Source organism: Ruditapes philippinarum, unplaced genomic scaffold, assembly GCF_026571515.1.
Source record: "Ruditapes philippinarum isolate M1 unplaced genomic scaffold, ASM2657151v2 ctg1492_1_1_1_1, whole genome shotgun sequence".
Lineage (NCBI taxonomy): Eukaryota > Metazoa > Mollusca > Bivalvia > Venerida > Veneridae > Ruditapes > Ruditapes philippinarum.
In genome coordinates, this window is record NW_026854899.1 from 63,918 (window position 1) to 86,716 (window position 22,799).

The window sequence follows — 22,799 nt, forward strand, 5'->3', positions numbered from 1 at the left end:
ATTGTGATCCCAAGGAATGAGCTCTAAGTAATATCTATCTTCACATGATAAAAATTTGTCAACAAACTTACAGATGGGACAAAACTGAGGACAGGTGCATCCCGAACTAGGAAACTAGCATACTGGTAATAAAGTTCCTGATCATGCTTTATTCACTCTACACTTAATTTAGATTTTCCTAGATAATGCTTAAGGCCAATAATGTTTACTCTATATATAAAAAATTTTCAGAAGTTATATTCTACAAACTAGTTTACAAATAAAGTCAACTGATAATTACGGAATAAAAATTAAAACTGGTCTACTATTTTTGTGTTTTGAATCACCCTTATGTTAATTAAAAAAAATAATAAATATAATCATTCTATTTCTTTGATTTTTTCTGATTAAAGTGTCCCATGATGGTTATTCATTTATTTTTAATATAGCATTGAGATGTTGTTGGCAAGAGGTTATTTTTCTTTCTCAACCGAATAATAAATATGTTATGAGTGTGAGCATTTTTGATGCGTCTTAAACTGATAACCAGTTAATGAATAAATTAAAATCTATCTGAAACAAATAGAAAAACCAAGTTATAAGTTTTATAAGCTCATCTAAAAATATTTCCTATGCAATTCTCATTCTTTGATGAACTTCTAAACTGTAAATTTTTATCTTATTCTATTTCAATTTATAAATAAAAAGATTTATTTTTTTTGTATTAAATAGTATATAATGACTAAGATAGACAGATAAGAAAAAAATAAGGTAAACATGAGTTACATCATTAAAGAAGATAAAAAAACCTGAAACCCAAAAGAATTGCATGAACTTTTGCCGTATGCCAGGATCCCGGTCAAACGGCACCATTTTCTTAACCGTGATATTTGGTGCATGATATATGTGAATATATACTCGTTAGCTTATAGAGAATTATAACTCTGTTATTACAAAGAAAGATTGGTGCAAAATTTCAATATGGTAGAGATGTCAGTAATTAAGCGTTCAAGTAATAAGGGGAGAAGATATGATATTAAGAAACCTTATATCTGCAGTTGTTAGAGCTGTGATTGTATTCAATGCATGACAAGTTGAGTCCTCAGTTGCACTTTTTTATCCCTGTTCTTAGGGCTAATATGAAAGCTTACTGTTGATCAATTCCTTAGTCAGCTTCAAAGTGGTTCAATGAAAAAAGACAAATTTCAATAATAATGGGGGTTTTATGTTCAATGAAAGATTTAGAGAAAATGTTTTAAGCTTGTACAACCTGGCAGTAATGGGTATTCAAGGGTTCTGGTTTTTGGGTAGTGCTGGAGGTATGGCACATGATTCTGAGGTCTTCTGGAGGTATTGAGTCCCTTATAGTCAGGCTGCATTTTTTCTCACCCTGATGTTGTATATTAAATAAAATATTACCTGCATAAAATGCTTTATAATTTTAAGGGTCAATATTGTTAATATTTATATTATTGTTCTATGTAAACCTTTATTTTTGAATAAGAACAATTATTAAACAGTTCAACTTCTTTGAATTTGACCTTTTTTGTTTTGAGGGGAGAACCTTTTTAACTCCTACCAGTGAGGTTTTAAGCTGCGGTTCCTCCCTTACTCCAGGAAGCGCCAGGCCACCGCAATAATTAGTGGATGATACGGAAAATCCCGGGGGGAAATTATTGTTGGGCCGGTCCACAACCCAGGCAGAGCCCGGGTCGATCCAAAGGCAGAGCAATTAAAAACCCTGGGGATTGTATTCCAGGAAAATTTGCATTGTACATAATTTTGTCCCCCGCCTTTTTCGAAAAAAAGGGGATTTAGAAATAGGCTCCAAAACAGTTCTGTTCCGTCCGTTCCTGTCACAAATTTCGTGTCCGGTCCATAACCTTTGTCATTTATAATAACTTTGGGCTACAAATTTGTTACAAAGACGATTTCCCATGCGCAAAACCAACCCTACCTCCAGGGTTTCAAGGTCACACCTTGCTCAAATTAAGGCAAAAAATTTGTCTCATTTGAGGGTAATATTCGTGTCCGGCCATAACTTTGTTTATCTTTGAAGGGATTTTGGGTAAAATATTTGCCCACCACCAATTACTTCACAATAATGGAAGATTTGTAAATCTGCGTAACAACCCAGGTCACCTACCTCCAAAAGGTTAAAGGCCACTTGAGGTCAAAGATTAAAAACATAGTCCTTGTTACAGGGGTATAATTCTGTCCGGGCCATAACTTTGTCATTTATCAAAGGAATTTTAAAAAAAACTTGGGCATCAAAAAATTTTTTATAGATTAAGACGATTTCTGGGCACAAACAACCAGACCCCTTACCGCCCAGGGTCCAAGATCGCACTTTTTTTCCTCATTCAACGGAAACATTGTCTTTTGAGGGGTATATGTTATGGGCTATTTATAACTTCTTCTCTTTGGGAGGGATTTTGTAAATACTTGCCAAATAATTCTTTACAATAATTTGAGAACAATTGTCATGGCAAACAAGTGGGTCACCTACTTCAAGGGTCAAGGTACACTTGGAGGTCCATAAGATTAACATAGTCTCGTTAAAAGGTAAATTTTTTTTGTGTCCGGTCCATAACTTTTGTTATATTCAAAGGGATTTTAAAAAAATACTTGGCACAAATAGTCACTAACAAGACGAAGTGTCATGCGCCAGTACCTTGCATCCCTACTTCCAAGGTCCAAAGTCTCACATTTCGGAGGAAAAAAGTTAAACATAGGTCTGTTAAAGGGGTAATTTTGGGTCCAATCTAGAACTCTTCAAAGTTCAGGGATTTTGAATAACTTGGTACTTTAATAGGCCACAAAAATAAGAGGGATATGTAAAGTACAACCCCTGCCCCCACTCCCCAAGGCCCCGGGGCACATTTAGGTAAAAGGGGTAACAGTCGTTAAAATGGAAAAATTTTTTGTGTCCCGCCTTTAACTTTTTAAAATAGTTTAAAAGGGTTTTTTGAAAAAAACTTGGCCAATACCCAAATTAAAAATACATTTTCTGCATAACCCCAAGTTCCCTATTTTTTACTTTTTACATAGGGGTTTATGGGGAAATATTTTATTGTCCGTCCTAACTTTTTTATAGTTTCTTTGGGTTTTTTAAAAATACTTTGCACAAATAAAAACAAAAATTTTGGGGAAAATTTTGTCAGGCCCAAAACAGGATTCCTACCTCCCGGTCAACTTGGAGGGTCAAAGATTAACATAGTCTTTAGAGGGTAATTTTTGTATCCCATCTATAACTTCTTCATAGTTCAAGGGAAATTTTTAAAATACTTGGTACAAATGGTTACAATAATTATAGCCTCACAACACCTGCACCCATACCTCCAAGAATCAAAGGTTACACTTAGAGGTCAAAGCTTAAACATTCATTTTTACATTTCTTTAATAAATTTTATTGTTGCATTTGCAGATTTAGCTATCATTAAAATTTTTGGACTGAAAGTCTCCTAAGATCCAAAACCTTAATTTTTGAAACCCATAATTTTAAGCTTCATATAAAACTTCCCCGAGCGGGGGCGCGGTAGCTTTCTGTTACTCATTTCTTGTTATTTAATAAAAATACTAATTGTTTCCTTGAAACAGTAATTTTATGATGATTTTTTCTGAAAAAAATCCCTTATGCAAGACTGGATGCCGTAAATTAATGTCAAGCAAATGTTAAAAACCTCAGTGCTTGCAGTGCTTTGATTTAGAATATATAATCTTGATCCACCTATCAAACTGCACTAAAACAAACTTTTTTAACGTCTGGTGGCTTTTTTAAGAGTTTTTTTAAATTTAAAACTATATACCAGAAAAATAAAAACAATAATATGTATTTCATATTAATTGACGACTCATAATCTATGAAAATTCCAAGCCTTGAAGTCGTTTTTTTTAATTTACTTCCCCAGCGTTTTTGGGAACATAGATTCTCAAAAAAAGTTTACCATTTTGGATGCGGTTTATTTTTGGAATAAAAGGTTAGACTTGTAATTTAAAAATTATTTGTGTTATTTGGAGTGTTTTAAGACCTTACGTCGATTATCAAAACGAAAGCGTGGTTCAACAAAACTAATAGTGAATTTTTAAAAAAAATAACATTTTTTTAAACGCCGAACTGGTTTTTTGAATAAAAAAATCCCTCCCTTTATCAAATTTGGAAAAAATTTATTTTAAATTTTAAAATTTTATGTCTGTGATTATCACGGGACTTTTCCCCTAACCCTGCCCCTAAAATCGTGTGTTGATTATAAAGGGATCTAACCCCCTAACCCCTGCCCCCTTTTTACGCCGGCCCCACAATAATCCCCCTGGTTTAGAACCGAACCCTTTTTTTAAAAATTTAAAAAAGTTTAAAATTCAAAAAAAGTAAATTTTTAAAGTTTCTTGAAAAAGTCAGTTGAACCCCCACCTTAAAAAATATAAAAACCTTTTCATTTAAACCCCCTTTCGTATTATTTATACTTCCCAAACCTAAAATATTAAATTTTTTATAATTTATATATTTTTGGGGATAAAAGTCTAAATAAAAAAAACCCTCCTTTAGCAATTATTTAAATGAGGTTTAAAAGGGAATGTTACTTTGTTAATAACAATTATTCTAAAATTAAACCAATTTTGGCCATTTGTACATATATTCTTTCCGGGTTGCCCCATTTATTCACCTAAATCACCAACTTGTTTTGTCTTATACTTAAAACCCTGGTTTTGGTGCCAATTGTGTGGTATTCAATGTTCTCAAATGGAATTCACTGATGGTTGAAAAAAAAAACTAAAAAAAAAAAAGTTTGCCTATCTACTTACCCCACAGACGGCGACGGCTATTTAAATGCTAATAAGAGATTTAATCAGGTGGTATTAAAGATTTAGGCGATAAATAATTGTGCTTGTTTACAATAAATTTCAATACCTATATTTGTCAAAAAACTGATATAAAGGAATGGTGGCGAACACTTCAAACAGATTGTGTCGGTTTTAAGTGCATAAGGGTTAACTTTCAAAACCCTAGCGATTTTAAAAGAGAATTTACACCAATACTATTATGCATATTTAACCAACAGACAACTTGGGGTTTTGGAGCTCTAAAACGCCTTTAAAATCCGATAAAATGCCATATTTTCAATTCCCAGCAACATGTTAATCATAATACAAAAAAACTTAATATAAGCCGTTTTGAAAAAAAAAATCGTATCTCAAAATATATATAATAATACACGATTCAATATATTTATTGTAAGAAAAAAAACAAAAAATTATTAATCTCCGCTTTTTTTCCCCAATTCCCTGCAATAACTTTTTTTCAAGATTGCTCCTGGGTGTGGATAACAAACATATATGTAAAAGAGAAAAGGACAATTACTTGACTGACACAATTCATTTAGTAAAAAATAAATTAATTTTAATGTCTAATTATGTTTTGGTTTAGAATATAAAAACCATGCTGCATTTATTCACTGGCTTATTCACGGCTTTACTGGTCGCAAAGCGGTTTATTACATTTTTTTCAGAGATCAAGTTTGTTTAACATCAAAAATTATAAAAATTTTCATAAACCCTTCAGTAAGACACATGTAACAACCAAAATTGATTTAGGAAAAAAAAGATTAACTTTACATAAATTCAAAAATGTTTGAAAAATAATTAAAATATAAATTTTCGTCTACGCATGACCGTTGTACTTCGGTGGGATATAATCGAACACGTGAAAAGACTATTCTTTAATTTCTAATACAAATTATACCATTCTGGCATTTATTAATAGGCCTCTATTGATTGCAACTTTTATTGATACAACCATTTATTTAATGGGTAATAAACTTAAAAAGTTTAAACGCTTTGGATTTGGGTTAAGATAAGTTATTATTAATTTAAAAAAAGACAATCAAGATTGTCTATTTTACATCCCTGGCCCAACAATTAAACAACACACATAGCTATTGTCAATATTTTTACCAGCTAAGTGAAAACACGAATAAAATATAACACATTCTAAAATTTTAGAACTAAAATTTAAAAAAAAAATATTTTCAAAACATTAATTATAATTATTCATAGAAGGTTTCATAATTTATTTTAAAAATCGCTGCAATACATGCTTTTTTTTAAAAAACATCCCGTGTGTTTACAAAATTAATTAATTCTACAAAAATTATACATTAATGCGGAAATTCAATTTTAAAATAAAAGGTGGTAATGATTTTAACATTTTGGAGTAAATCTAAGACAGTAGTGTGATTCTAACGGCACCAACCCCTATCTGGGGTTGATTATTACGCCGATCCGCGTAATACTCACACGCTGGAATTTAAACCTGTACGTAATAATCACACGGTGGAAATATTTCTCCAAATAACCTAACACAAGATTATTTTAAATTCTAAAGAGGGTCATCATAACTATTTGGAGCTGCCATGGGACAACCATAATATCATTGGTCCCATTCAAATGGTGGTTCCAGTACCTCTAGACTTATGGTCATTGAAAGAATTTTTCTTTGTAATAAAAAAAATTTAAAAAAAACTATGATTATTCATTAACGAAATTGGTCGTCTTTGTGGTCATAAAAAAGAAATCCCATAAAGTGCCTGGTATTTTGAAAAAGAAATTATATTGCGGAAAACCATTTTGGAAAAAAATTGTATTACCGAGGGAATGTCTGATTATGTATATATGATCCCATCAACGGTAAGTACACACCACCACTAGAGCGAAATTCATCACCAACACCAATGAAAAGCTTTTTGTTACTAAGAGGGGGTTATCGTCATTTAGTAGCATTGAAACAACTAAACCCTTATTATATACGCTACATGTTTCCTCTTCATTTCGGACTATTTAGCCAGCATCAACCTGCACCAATTTATCTTTTACCTTAAGATTAGAAGATGTGTTATCAAATTCTTAAGGTACACTGATGAATAATAAGAGCTAGTTTTAACATATACTGAATTTAACTTACTTTATATCATATTATATTATGTTATTAGCGCGAATCCTTAATTGTGCCTTTTTTACATTTCACGTGAAAACTGTTGTATTGAGAAAATTTCATATTTATTATATGAAATACGAAAGCAATTTTTCTTTTTTTCATAAACTACTGAAATAGTGTTGATGTCTTATTTGTTGAAAAACTTTATAATGATATATAATTATGTAATGGATATTTCTGAAATAATTGACAATTTTTTCTCAAACATATCCCTGACACATTTCTGAGTTACTTTGCTATTCTATTCTTTATTCCACTCAGATCATGACAACATGAGGTAATAATACATTTGCAATAAACATAATAAACGAGGCTAAGAACCATATATAAATATCACACAATATATAAACTATAGCGGGAAAGTTCATAATCAACAAATATAACCTGGAAGTTATACAGATCAACACTTTTTTCAGGTTCATGAGTCAATCGACAGCAAATACATTCTTTGGTGTATCAAAACGGAACGAGGTTTTTATATAAGTTCAATATTATGGAAATGTCATGCCAATTAAAAAAGAATTCAAACCTTCATGGACTCTGCTTTCCGTATACTTAACCCTTTTTCACACCATTACTATAACTAGATCTTTGCCATTTCGAGTCTACCTTTTATTTATTTATTTATTTGTTTGTTTGTTTGTTTGTTTGTTTATTTATTTATTTATTTATTTATTATTTTTTTATTTATTTATTTATTTATTTATTTGTTTGTTTGTTTATTTATTTATTTATTTATTTATTTATTTATTTATTTATTTATTTTTTTAATTAATTTATTCTTTTCATTTAATTTTGGATTTTACTATTTTCTTGAATTGCATGCAAACACACAAAGCGCAAATAGATAAGACTTAACATATTTCAGCTAAAAAGGGGGACTAATATAAATAATAAAAAAACGGAGAGAAATCCATGAAACAGACTTTTTTTGAACTATTTTGAAACACAGAAACCTAAACTAAAACATATTTTTCAATTGTATCAGGCATTATTTATATTAATGTCTGTATCGAAAGATTGCACGCTGATATTTAGGAAAGAACATTTTCTGTCTTAAGTTTACACTTTAAGATACCCCTATGCGGTGGAAAATCATAGCTTTTTAATAAAATTTACACCATTAGACGCGGAAATCATTTAGGAAAAAAATGATATACAATTCAAGAATATTTAATGTAAATTTAATACCGTCCGTGTGATTATCACGGCACTACCCCAAACCGTGTGATAATTACGACCCTGCGTAATAATCACACGCGTGGTAATATACCACGCGTGTGATAATTACGCGACACCGGCTCAGTTTATTGATTACAAAATCATACAAATTTTAGCAAAATTGGCCGAACCTGTCAAGATTATTTTAAGATAATTGTCAGACCGGAACAATAAAATATTTCAGATAAAAAATAACAAACCTGCCCATTTCCGTGTTTTTATCTCATCAAGGTCTTTCTTCACTTCAGTTACATTTTCCTTTATGTCTTCAAGGTCTCTCTTCACGACAGTATCATTTTCTTTTACGTCTTCAAGGTCTTTCTTCACTTCAGTTACACTTTCCTTTATGTCTTCAAGGTCTCTCTTCACTGCAGTATCATTTTCTTTTACGTCTTCAAGGTCTTTCTTCACTTCAGTTACACTTTCCTTTATGTCTTCAAGGTCTCTCTTCACTGCAGTATCATTTTCTTTTACGTCTTTAAGGTCCTTCTTCATACCAATTACATTTTCTTTTACGTCTTCAAGGTCTTTCTTCACCGCAGTATCATTTTCTTTTACGTCTTCCAGGTCTTTCTGTACATAAGTTACATTTTCCTTTACGTCTTCAAGGTCTTTCTTCACATCAGTTACATTTTCTTTCACGTCTGTCATTTCCTGTTTCAGTCGGTCAACATCGGCTTCATAGTCCTTCCACTTTTTTATTTCTTCCTGTATCCTTCTTTCTTCTTTCAGATCAAGAGGGATAGTTTTGAATTCGGCAATTGTTTGCTGAATATTCACAGCCGGAGAACTTTGACGAACAAGTATCTAAAACCGGAATTTAATAACAACTTTATCATTTCAGATCCGGGGTTTGATGATCTATATGTTTATCGAAGATGTTAACCCGATAAATTATCTGTTTATAAAAATATTAGACATAAAATCAAATTTTCTGAGCAAGAGAGTCATGATGACCCTTACATCGCTCTCCTCATTATAAAGGATCTTGATGACAAGTAACAATTAACACTGTTTACTATGAATGAAAAGCAGATATTAAGTCCAAATCTTATACTGATATCACAGAGGTGATAACTGCATTTCAAATCGTGCAAATTTAAATAAGTTTACAGGTTGTTATTGCTAAGAAAAAATATCAATTATTTAAGAATGCCTTGGAACATCAATGATTGAAGAAAAACACTTGCTGCTAAGAAACACAAGGTTTGCTAAGGAAAAAGAAAGGCTGAATGTGGAATTGGGGTTTCTGCTTAAAAAATGTAAAAGGGTTTTTTAAAGTCCCCTGGTTTTCTCCTTTAAAGGGCAACGGTTCTTTGAAAAGGGCCCCCACTGGTTGCAGGAAAGTCAAGAAAGGCCCTTAAAAAGTCACTAAAAATTTCTTTGGAAAGAAATTTGAGCTACAGAAAATTTAAAAGGTTTGGTTTTTGGGGAATTTTCAATTTTTTATGGGACTATTTTGGCTAAAGGGCACTTGATGACTGTTTCTGGGAAAGATTTTTTTAATTTCCAATTTGGGTTTCTTTTAAATTTTAAGCCCCAAATAAGAAAATCCAAAAAACCCCCAAAGGGGGGGTGGCTAATTAAACAACACCAGGGAAAAACTTGGGAAGGGCTCTCTTTTAAAACCCTTTAAAATATCTTAAAATTTTTTAGTGACGCACCAAAATACTAAAAAACAAACATTTGAAGCACTGGGAAAGTATTTGAAACCTGGAAATTTAAAAACACTGAAAAAACTAGAAACGAAAAAAATATGTAATGGGAAAACTTTGAAAAAATATGTAATTAAACCGGGAAAACTTAAATTTTTAAGCAATTGAATGGGAAATGGAAAAATTTAAAAAAAGAAAGCATTGGGGAATTACTAAAACATAAATTTTAGCAGCCCTTGAAAAAAACTTTAAAACCCCAAAAAAATTGAAGAACTCAAAATATTGGAAAACCTGAAAACTGTGACGCATTTGAGATATTGGAAACCCTTAAATCGTGAATTTTCGAAATTACGGGAATCCTGAAAATTGGGAAGCACTGAATGAACTTGAAACCTGAAATTGTAAAACACTATAAAGCACTGAAATTTTCCGAAACTTGAAAATGGCGATACATTGGAATTACTGATACTTTAAAATTTGATACTTGATATAACTGGTCACCTGAAAGTGTAACGCACTAGTCCAATAAATAATTGTGCACCTTCTGTGAAAAGCATGAAACGTGGCATGATTGCAGGAAATAGTATAAAAATTTATTTCAGCCCGGGATCCAATTTTCAAAAATCCAAGATGGCCGTCAAAATGTACAATGTACATTGGACATGGCAAAATGTAGTTATTTATGGCATGAGTAATTTACATGATTTAAATTGACATTGTAGATCAATAAAAGTAAGTTCTTTGAAAAATGCTTTAGAAGCAGCAGACGAAAATTCAAAATAATTCAAAATCCAAGATGGCCTTCATTAAATTATGATTTTTGGACAAATTTCTATAAAACAAAGATTTTTTTTATGATCAACACTTTTCATCCATATAAGAGACTAATAAACTGGGATTGCTGCATAAAACTGCAAACACAGGTGTTCATTCACAGAGAAAAAACTTGCATTTATGGATAACAATGGGAACGCTTTTATTAGCTTAATACGAAGAATAGGTAGCGATATTGTACACAAAAGGCGTCAGCTTTATAGTTTAGCTAAGGTTTTGCATTAAAAATTACATAATGGAATAGGTTAAGACCTTATACACTTTTTGTGAACATAATTGGTCACTGTTAAAGGCCAATAACTCTATCATGGATTTTGACAGAATTATATAGAGAATTATTCGTTATCTAGGTTCTTGTTTAGCTCTCAAGCGCTGAGAACAGTCAAGCAATCTATGATGTCATACTGAAAGCTCTTGTTAATGTGCGTGATTATGACAACATGCAAAACCGCTGATTTCAATGATGACCCCAGCTACCATATTATCAAAACATAACATATAAGCAAGTTAAAATCAATACAAAACAAGTTTCTTTATATGGAAAACAACATATTGTAGAATTACCAACTCAGTGGTATCCTTTCATACACGAATGACTCTTACACGTTTTTGGGCATCAACATCTGTAGAAGTAAATCCTGAGCCCGTAGAATAAGGTCTGTTAATGCACGAAAAGGGTGACTTAATCCTCTATTGGATTGTATATTTAGGTGCACATAATTCTTAAGCTTATCCGGACCAAATGTTCAGTATGGATTACTATTATATAAATTAGTAGTATATTAATTAGTGTTTGAGTGGTAAGGGGGTTCTTTGAAACCCTGTCTCTCAAATTATTTTTAAATAAATTTAGTTTGTAGCATTTTTGTGATCGTCTTACTGCAGCTGCAAGTACGTTTTTCATGAGTGATTTAAGCAACACATTTTGTGTCATAGGTAACGGAATCAGACTCTAGTTATGTCATCATTTTGGCAAGGTCTTGTGAATTCGTAAATCAGAGAAATCAACAAAAAGAATATCTTTGATTTTTAGCTCAACTGAATGTCCGTCGACTTTGGTCCGTCGTCGGTCCACACTTGTTCGTAAACACCCTTAACGGTCACATTTTGCCTCAATCATCATCAAACTTTGTCAGGATCTTGTCTCGGATGAAAAACAAGGTCACAATAGCTAAAAATAGAAAAAAATGTTAACACTATAGTGGTCACATTTTTGACTCAATCATCATCAAACTTTGTCAGGATGCTTGCCTAGGTAATTACTTGAATGAGTTTGAACATTGATCATCTCGGATGAAAAACTAGGTCACATGAGCTGAAAATAGAAAAACAAGGTCACACCACCCAAGTATGGAAAAAAACATGTAAACACTGTAGTTGTCACATTTTTTGACTCAATTGTCATCAAACTTTGTCAAGATGCTTGTCTAGGTAATTGCTTAGATGAGATCGAACATGGGTCATCTTGAATGAAAAACTAGGCCACAGGAGCTAAAATAGAAAAAATCTTGTTAATACTCTTGTGGCTACTGTTTCGATAAAATAGAATCCTGGAAATTGGTATAAAAGTTTGTTTTGGTGATTTCAAGGTCAAGTTTAGATATGGGTCACCTGGGGTCAAAAACTATGTCACACTGCTTACATTTCGCCATTTTATGCTTTATTGCAGTTGAAAAACCAGATAAAACCTTTCATACACATGTGTCTTTCTTGATATTACAAATTGTTGCTTTTTATTTTTTGTTTATTTATTTTCTTTATTTCAAAAACGTTTTAAAAAGCTTTAGCAAATTATAACTGTTGTAATTTACTTAGATTAAATGATTAAATATGTTTGTTTTCTTCTTTCCACAACTGTGATAAAAGTACAGTACATAAGAACTTGTGAAATCATGCATACTTTACTTAGCTTAACTAATGAGTTTTTTTTATTGGTTGTTGGGAATTAATGAAGCCCTTCATTTGTTTAACTTTTTTTTATTTCTATTTTTCCTTTCTTTTATTTCTTTTGTGATAGTTACTGTAAACACCTTTTAGAATCATAATAATAAAACTTAATTAATTGACCTTTACTGGACCATGATTCTGTACTAGATCAATGGGTGTTAATTATGGATATTTATTTAATTTTACTTGTTTTTACTGATCAGTGTTTGTTGATAACACTTTAAAACAGTACCTTGCTTAATTTTGTATAAAAACGACCCGATGTTAATGTTTAAATATCAATATACATGTGTATCAATATTTCTAACATTTTCTGCAATTTACTCTCCTAGTACATGTGGTATCCGAAAACAATTTTCTAAGAACTTGTCACTTTTGACTCAGAACATAAACTTGTACAAAAACTTTTGGGTTAAATTCAAATGTCATAGCTTTGAATTCTCTAAAATCATTATTAAGTGCTTTCTTTTAAGCAAAAAATGCAAAGCTGTTGGTATAGATATACAAAATGTTCTATACCATTCCTTTATTTTCTGCATAAGGACCCAATAGGTGGTCAGCTACATATCTAATCATTGAAATAGCTACATATTAAACCATGGAATAAGACACTCCTTAGTTTGATCCCAGAAATTACCTAAACTAGCAAAGCTATTCTTATTCAAGGGCAGGTAATAAATTATGAAATGGTTTAACCACAAGTATTCTTTATTTCTTTAATTGTGTTCTAAAATCAAGTAAAAATAGTTTTTAAAAATAAATCTGAGACAGTTCAATTATGAGCATGTTTCAATATGAAAAATGAAACGGACGTTTTAAAACAGTTTCATAATTATATAAGGTTTTGCAGTCATATTTAACTTTGGCAGCCATGTTGATATTGCTAACAGATTATCCTCATGCTGATATGTTTAACAAGCATGTAATATAATGATTTTTTGCTATTTTATACTAATCTGAAAATGATTATAGCTGAAAAACTAAAAATAAAAAAAAATAAAAAAATTGAATATGTCGGCCATCTTGGATTTTGACGGCCATGTTGGATTTGCAAAACCTAGATCCGAGGCTTGAATATAAATAAATAATTAATAGAATAATTATAATTCGTTGCTATTTTATACTGCTATATAATTGACAAGAGCTGAGAGAAAAAAAAAACATTCTGAAAATTTTATTATGGTGCCCATCTTGGATTTTTAGAGCCATCTTGGATTTGCACAACTTAGATTCGAGGCTTGAATTGAAATAAATGTGTAAAAAAGTAAAGTGATTCTATTTCAAACTGACCTGTCATGACTTAACAGCTTAAAAACTTTAATATTCTGAAAATTTTAATATATGACGGCCAGCTTGGATTTGCATAACCTGGATCAGAGGTTTTAACATAAATTAATGTGTATTTAACGCATTGGTGATGTTTCATACTGTTCTAGTACTAACTCAAGCTGAAATACTAAACTATTCTGAAAATGTTCATATATGGGGGGGGGGCCATCTTGGATTTTGGCAGCCATCTTGGATTTGCACAACCTGGATCCGAGGCTTGAATATGCATCACTGTGTAATTTAATGAATTGGGCCTATTTCATACTGTTCCACTTATGACTTAAGCTGATATACTAAACTATTCTGAAAATTTTAATATATGGCGGCCATCTCGGAGTTTCGCGGCCATATTGTATTCGCACAACCCAGATACAAGGCTTAAATTCAAAGAATTGTATCAACCAACAAGTGTGCCAAGTTACATGCTTTTCACAATAGCTGCACAATAACCCTATTTTATGCACGGATTTCTTGGACTACACTAAAATAATTTGTACTTAAAAATTTTGAAGGACTGGAATTACTGATCCTTGTAAATTAAAACGAAATGAAATTACTGGAAAAACGTTATTGACACCTGAAAATCGTGACGAACGTAAAGGACTGATTCTTGAAAAGAGTAAATGTTTTTTTTTTTATCTAAATACACAAAGCTTTCGCAGAGATAACTCTAAATCAGATTTGGAGATTTCCAAAATTTCCAAAATTATTTTACAATTAAAGAAACTCTACTGAGAACGTAAAGTTTATAACATAGAATTTAATTTCTTACATAGATCAAATTTGGCTGTTTAATGGATAACGAAATAAGTAATTATCTCTGAGGCGAACTCAAAATTGTATTAGCCCGATATTATTGAAAACCGTTGCTTTTTCCATATTTAGTCACTGTTCATAGTTAAAATAATTGTTCTGGAAGCAACGGAGACCTACATCAAATGGAACTGGAACAAAAACGAAAACCATTTTCAGTCCCGTCACACGTCTAAATACATCAGCGAGCAGTGCTTTAAATTATTTCAATACAGTGATATTGGTTCGTATGAAATTTTTCGCTTATTTCGACGCAGTGCAAAGCATCTTTATATATGCATTAAATTCATCCACTGACATGTTAACAGAGAAGACATTACTTACAGAATATAATACTCCTTGTTCATTTAAAAATGGATTGAAAGGTTTCAAAGATGATAATAATAATACTATGAAAGCGAAATGTGCTCACCTGTTCAATATCAGTCCACCAAGCTGTAAAATCATTTTGTTGTATTGCAGTCGTTGTTGATATATGACTTATCTGAAATAAAAACCCAATATGATTTAGCTGAAATAAGAACTAAAATTACCAAAATCTTAGGTAACAAAAGCAGCCTTCACTCCTTCCCGTCTAAAGACCACACCCCCCCACATTCCAAAACAAAATAAACAACAACAACACATACCCTATTGTCACGGCAGGCATTGATGAAAGTAATAATTTGTTATATACCCCTTTTACGTCCACAGTACGTTAGAGTGTAAACTATCCAAAAGAATTGTTTTACGTGTATTTTGTTAAACAGGTTTTGTTTTCGACAAAATGCAGGGAATAACACTCAAAGAATATGATATGTAGAGAACATCACAACGCACTTCTTGTGAATAAGATATAAACGAAGTTTAAAAGCCCATACTAAGTAAACTGTAACAATGTAAAACATTCTATGGAAAAAGTACAAAAGGAAAATCACTACAAAGTTATGCAAAACTATGTTCTTGAAGGTCAATGTAATTTATGAGACAAGTTCAAGTTAAATATGGTATGTTCTAAGATTTTGTCAAAATATCTATATATTGTGTTCAAGCATGAAGACAATCAATTCATTAATTAAAAAGAAATGTTAAAATTTGCGGTCTTAAACGTCAATTGCACTAGGAACCAAATCATGACTGACATAACATCTCGGATTGTCTCAAGGCTGCAGCATTACTACGAATTATTTCATGACGACAATCAAAGCTCGGATAGTTAGCTCGGATGTTTCAGGGCGGCAGGAAAAGCTTGGATAGTCACATGACGAAAAGGAAAGCTCGGCTTGTTTCAAAACTGCAGTAATATTCCGGATTATTTCATGACGGCAGTATTATCTCGGATTATTTCATGACTGCAGTATTATCTCTAATTATTTAATGACTGCAGTATTATCTCGCATTGTTTCATGACTGCAGTATTATCTCGGATTGTTTCATGTCGGCAGTCCTATTTTGGATTGTTTCTTGACGATGTTATTATCTCTGATTGTTTCATGACGCGGTATTATATCGGAACGTTTTATAGCGGCATTATTATTTCGGATTATTTCATGACGGCAGTATTATCTCGGATTGTTTCATGACTGCAGTATTATCTTGGATTGTTTCAAGTGGGCAGTATAGTACTATCTTTGATTGTTTCTTGACGATGGTATCATCTCTGATTGTTTCTTGACGCAGTATTATTTCGGATTGTTTCTTGACTGCAGTAATATCTCGAATTCATAACTGACGGCAGTAATATCTCAGATTCTTTCATAACTGCAGTAACATCTCAGATTATTTCATGCCTGAAGTAATATCCCGGATTGTTTCATGACTGCAGTTTTATCTCGGATAGTTTCTTGACTGCAGTATTATCTCGGATTGTTATTTGGCTACAGTATTATCTCTGAATTTTTCATGAGAGCAGTTTTATCATTCTATATTTGTTTAATGACTGCAGTATTATCTCGGATTGTTTCTTGGCAGCAGTTTTATCTCTGATTGTGTTATGACTGCATTATTATCTAGGATTGATATTGGTCGGGGGATAATCTCTGACTGTTTTATGACTGCAGTATTATCTCGGATTGTTTCATGACGGCAAATTTATCTCGGATTGTTTCTTTGAGGCAGTGTTATGTCTGATTGTATCATGACGGCAGTATTATCTTAGATTTTTTCTTGGGGGCAGTATTTTCTCTGACTGTTTTATGACTGCAGTTTTATCTCGGATTGTTTCATTACGGCATATTTAGCTCGGATTGTTTCTTGGAGGCAGTGTTATCTCTGATTGTTTTATGACTGCAGTATTATCTTGATTTTTTTTCGCGGCAGCATCATCTATGGTTGTTCTATGACGGCAGTATTATCTCGGATTGTCCTTCGTGGCAGTATAATGTTGGATTATTTCATGGCGGCAGTTTCATGATGCAATATTTTATCGGATTATTTTTTGGCTGCAGTATTATCTCTTATTGTTTCGTGACGGCAGTTTTACCATTTATTGTTTCATTACGGCAGTATTATCTTTTATTGTTTCATGATGGCAGTATTATCTCGTATTGTTTGTTGGCTACAGTTTTATCTCAGGTTGTATTATGATGGCAGTATTATCTCTATTTGTTGTATGACTTCAGTTTTATCTCGGATTGTTTCTTGATTGTAGTATTATCTCGGATTGTTATTTGGCCGGAGGATTATCTCTGACTGTTTTGTGACTATACTATTATCTCAGATTTTTTCATGACGGAAGATGTATGTCGGATTGTTTCTTGGAGGCATTGTTATCTCTTCTTGTTTTATGACGGCAATATTTTCTCGGATTGTTATTTGTGGCAGTATTATCTATGGTTTTTGTATGACGGCAGTTTTATCTCGTATTGTTTATTGGTGGCAGTATTATGTCAGATTATTTCATGGTGTCAGTCTTATCTTTCATTGTTTCATTCAGGCAGTATTATCTCGGATTGTTTCGTGACGGCATTATTTTCTCTGATTGTTTCATGACGGCATTAATATTTCGGATTGTTTCTTGGCGGCAGTATTATCTCTATTTGTTGATTACGACAGGTTTATATCGGATTGTTTCTTGGCTGCAATTTTATCTCTAATTGTTTCATGACGGCAGTTTTATCTTTATTGTTTTATTACGTCAGTATTTTCTTGCATTGTTTCATGACAGCAGTTTTATCTCGGATTGTTTTATAAATGCAGTATTATCTCGGATTGTTTCTTGGTGGCAGTATTATCTCTGATTTTTTTATGACTGCATTATTATCTAGGATTGTTATTTGGCCGGGGGATAATATCTGACTGTTTTATGACTGCAGCATTATCTCGGAATGTTTCATGACGGCAAATTTATCTCGTATTGTTTCTTTGAGGCAGTGTCATCCCTTATTTTATCATGAAGGCAGTATTAACTCGGATTGTTTCTTGAAGGCAGTGTTATCTCTGATTGTCTTATGACTGCAGTATTATCTCGGATTGTGATTTGGCGGGAGCATCATCTATTGTTGTTTTAGAACGGCAGTATTATCTCTAATTGTCCTTGGTAACAGTATCATGTCGGATTATTTCAGGGCGGCAGTTTTATCTTTTATTGTCTCATGACCGCAATATTTTCTCGGATTGTTTCTTGGCGGCAGTAATATCTATTTGTTCTATGACGACATTATTATCTTGGATTATTGTTTGGCTGCAGTATTATCTCAAATTGTAACATGACGGCAGTATTATCTTTATTTGTTGTATGACTTCAGTTTTATCTCGGATTGTTTCTTGACTGTAGTATTAACTCGGATTGTTATTCGGCTGTAGTATCATCTCTGATTGTTTAATGAGAGCAGTTTTATCTATAGTTGTTTAATGACTGCTGTATTATCTCGGATTTTTTGCTTGGCGGCAGTATTATCTCTGATTGTTTTATGACTGTAGTATTATCTCGAATTGTTATTGGCCGGGGGATAATCTCTGACTGTTTTATGACTGTATTATTATCTCGGATTGTTTCATGACGGCAGATGTATCTTGGATTGTTTATTGGAGGCATTGTTATCTCTGATTGTTTTATGGCTGCAATTTTATCTCGGATTGTTATTTGGCGGCAGTATCATCCATGGTTTTTGTATCACGGCAGTATTATCTCAAATTGTTTATTGGTGGCAGTATTATCTTTTATCGTTTCATTACGGCAGTATTATCTCAAATTGTTTCATGACGGCAATATTTTCTCGAATTCTTTCATGACGGCTGTAATGTTTCAGATTGTTTATTGGCTGCAGTATTGTCTCTATTTGTTTGATGACGACTGTATTATCTCGGATTGTTTCTTGGCTGCAGTTTTATCTCTAATTGTTTCATGACGGCAGTTTTATTTTTTATTGTTTCATTACGCTAGTATTATCTTGGATTGTTTCATGACGGCAGTATTATCTCGGATTGTTGTATGATTGCAGTATTATCTCGGATTGGTATTCGGCAGCAGTTTTTAGTCGGATTGTCTTATGGCGGCAGTATTTTGTCATATTTTTTCATTGCGGCAGTTTAATCCTTATTTCTTTTAAGACGGCAGTATAATCTCTGTGTTACTTGGCGGCAGTTTTATCTCTGATTGATTCATGACGGCAGTTTTTGTCGGATTTTTTCATTGCGCCAGTTTTATATTATTTGTTTTATGACGGCAGTTTTATCTCGGATTGTTTTCTAGACGGCAGTATTATCTAGGATTGTTTCATGAAAGCATTTTCAGCTCTGATTATTTCATGACGGCAGTATATTCTCGGATTGGTTCATTACGGCAGTATTATCTCGGATTGTTTAATGACGGCAATATTTTCTCTAATTGTTTCATGACGGCAGTAATATTTCGGATTGTTTATCGGCAGCAGTATTATCTCTTTTTGTTTCATGATTGCAGTTTTATCTTTTATTGTTTCATTACGTCAGTATTACATTGGATTGTTTCATGGCGGCAGTATTATCTCGGATCGTTTTATGAATGCAGTATTATCTCGGATTGGTATTTGGCAGCATTTTTTAGGATTGTCTTATGGCGGCAGTATTTTGTCAGATTTTTCATTGCGGCAGTTTTATCCCTACTTGTTTTAAGACGGCAGTATAATCTCTGAGTTACTTGGCGGCAATTTTATCTCTGATTGTTTCATGACGGCAGTTTTTGTCGGATTTTTTCATTGCAGCAGTTTTATATTACTTGTTTTATGACGGCAGTATTATCTCGGATGGTTTTCTAGACGGCAGTATTACCTAGGATTCTTTCATGACAGCATTTTTAGCTCTGATTATTTCATGACGGCAGTATATTCTCGGATTGTTTTCTTGACGGCAGTATTACCTAGTATGGTTTTATGACAGCAGTAATACCTCGGACTGTTTCATAAGGGAATACTATCTCGGATTGTTCCATAGCAGCAGTTTTATATCAGATTCTTTCATAGTGGCAGTGTTATCTCTGATTCTTTCATTACGGCATTATTAGCTTTGATTCATTTTCATTGTTTCAGTATTTTCTCGGATTATTTCTCTGACTGCAGTACTACTAGTATCTCGGATTGCTTCTTGATAGCAGTATTATATCGGATTGTTTCTTGACAGCGGTATTATTTCGGATTGTTTCTTGATAGCAGTATTATCTCAGATTGTTTCATGACTGCAGTAATGTCTCGGATTATTTTATTGACGTCTTTTTTATCTCCGATTGTCTCTTAATAGCATTATGAGCTCGAATTGTTTCATGACGGCAGTAATATTTTGGATTATTTATTGGCGTCAGTATTATCTTGGATTCTTTAATGGCCGCATTATTTTCTTGGATTTATAATTGCAGTTTTATCTCGGATTGTTTCTTGACGTCAGGTTAATCTAGGATTGTTTCATCATCTCAGTTTTATCAGTTGGTTATTTTTATGATGGTAGTAATATCTGAGCCTATTTGATTATTGCAATATAACCTTGGATAATGCTGTTGACATAAATAAAATCCCGGAATTATTCATGACAGTAATGATAGCTCGAAACAAATGCATCGGAAATGTCGAATAAAAAAAATAAAAATGTTCATGTTTAAGATGTTCATGCTAATATAACCTTTTCAGTACGACTGCACAGCTATCGTGACTATGCATCACACCAAATAAGTTCTTGTCTAGACAATATTAAAAGTTGAACTTTTATAATAAAGTGTGCTTACGCATGATGATTGATTAAATTATTTTTAAGTTAAACTTTTGAAGAAATTCAATACTTTTAAAATACGTAGACATTTATATTGTTAATGTATGAAAGATTTACTTTTATTCTTTTGTATTGCCAAGCCTTTCGAATTGACGTTTTCATAACACACTTACTTTATTTCGGAAATCCTTTAAGCGACATATGTCTGCCTCCATTGTTACATCGGTTGGTGCTGGTGTTGCATTCCAGTCAAATTTTCTATTTAATCCGAAACATTTCAAGTTTCTAAGAAGACAAATGATAAGCGTGATGTCCAAATCTGACGAAGTTTGTACTTTACCACCTGCTGGAAACAACATGTCATATTGGACCTGGGTTATAACGCCGCGGCTTTTCAAACGTGTTATTGTTGACTTTTCTTGATTCAAGCACGCACTGAACGTTATGCATTGAGATGTCAGGGACTGGTCTAGTATATTTCTCAATATCAGGAGGCCACCATCAATGACGAGTATTTGTAACCGAAACAAAAATATACGGTTGTCTGGCGTCTGAGGTTGACCTCCGGTTGCCATTTCGTTTACTTCTTGATGTGTTACATCTGTGTTATATCCACACCTATTAAAGATGAAACGTACAAGTTATTTTAGAAATCAAACAATTGCTCTAAACATAATCTTATACATGTTGTTATGCTAAGAATGGTAATCATAATAATATAGACAATTTATGTTAGTTATCTCGATATTTTAAATGAAATTGTTTTGGATTGTGTTTCTGTAAAATTATTTAGATTTAGACCCTATTATTCTAATTCATTTTATAATAAGTAACAATTGCAGTTATCTATTAAGATAAAGTGATTCAATAATCATTTTATGTGATCAATTTAGAATAAAGATCTAATAGAAAATACTTCAAAACTAAATTTAATTTCATTTATTGTAGTTTGGGATGACACTTACGCCCGTTTTGTTGAAGTTTGGTAAAACAATAATCGATGGTGACATAAATAATGATAAAACATGAATACTTCCTCATTATCTTTTGTTATAAAGATAACAGTTCAAATACAAAAAATAAACAGAGCTTAGAGTGTCTACAATATAAATAGTTAAATAGTGTAACTCTTATTCAATTTGTTAAGTTGTATAGTCATATATCTGATACTACTGGTTTCACATAGAAACTATAACTAAGGTCAAAGCATTCGATTAAATTAAGTATTGTGGTCGCATGGATTTGAGCTTTTTCTTTGTTCTTTCTGACTAATTATACTCTGTACTCTTCCATTTAGGATTTGAAAACTGTATTGATATAAAGCAGTACAGTTTTTTTTTCACTTGATTCATATAGGAAAAAACTCAATTCAATTGGTCTTACTCTAACTTGCAATAAACAAACAACTATGCTGTGCATTGTAGCGAGGTTATATTATTACGAGATCGTTATAACAGGAGGAAATATCACAATGAGAAATACATATGTATAAAGCATATCACAATCAAAACTGTTGTACTATGTCCAAGACATTTCATGATAAAATGTAAATTAAACAAAACTCAACAGGTTCGATCGTATATTCGTCACATGAATACTGGCCGCCTGCGTAAAACTCCTTTTTATCTTTTTTAAATGTAAGAGGAACCGTAGAATCCGTGGGCATGCACGGAGGAAACACAAAAAATCCTCCTCAGACTATTCCTCGGAATATTGAACAACGGACCGTGCTCAGACATGCTAACGTACATATCGAATATATACATATCAATATAGTTTCCTTATAATAATCAAAATGCATGTTCTGTTCCACATATACAAACTTGAAATAAACCTATACATTCAATAAATTTTTTCACTAACTTTGTAATTTT

At 32.3% G+C, this 22,799-nt stretch overlaps 1 protein-coding gene across 1 annotated transcript in view; it reads right to left on the reverse strand.

Annotated features, from left to right (window-relative positions):
* Positions 1 to 7,340: 7,340 nt before the first annotated feature.
* The window catches only part of LOC132741469 (E3 ubiquitin-protein ligase DZIP3-like), a 28,849-nt gene continuing 13,390 nt past the window's right edge, over positions 7,341 to 22,799 (reverse strand). The window contains exons 2-6 of the mRNA XM_060729639.1: positions 21,099 to 21,543; positions 15,182 to 15,253; positions 8,750 to 8,998; positions 8,392 to 8,680; positions 7,341 to 7,354 (exon numbers count right to left, since the gene is read on the reverse strand). Of these exons, the coding sequence (XP_060585622.1) occupies positions 7,341 to 7,354; positions 8,392 to 8,680; positions 8,750 to 8,998; positions 15,182 to 15,253; positions 21,099 to 21,543 (1,069 nt within the window). The remainder of the gene's footprint in view (positions 7,355 to 8,391; positions 8,681 to 8,749; positions 8,999 to 15,181; positions 15,254 to 21,098; positions 21,544 to 22,799) is intronic.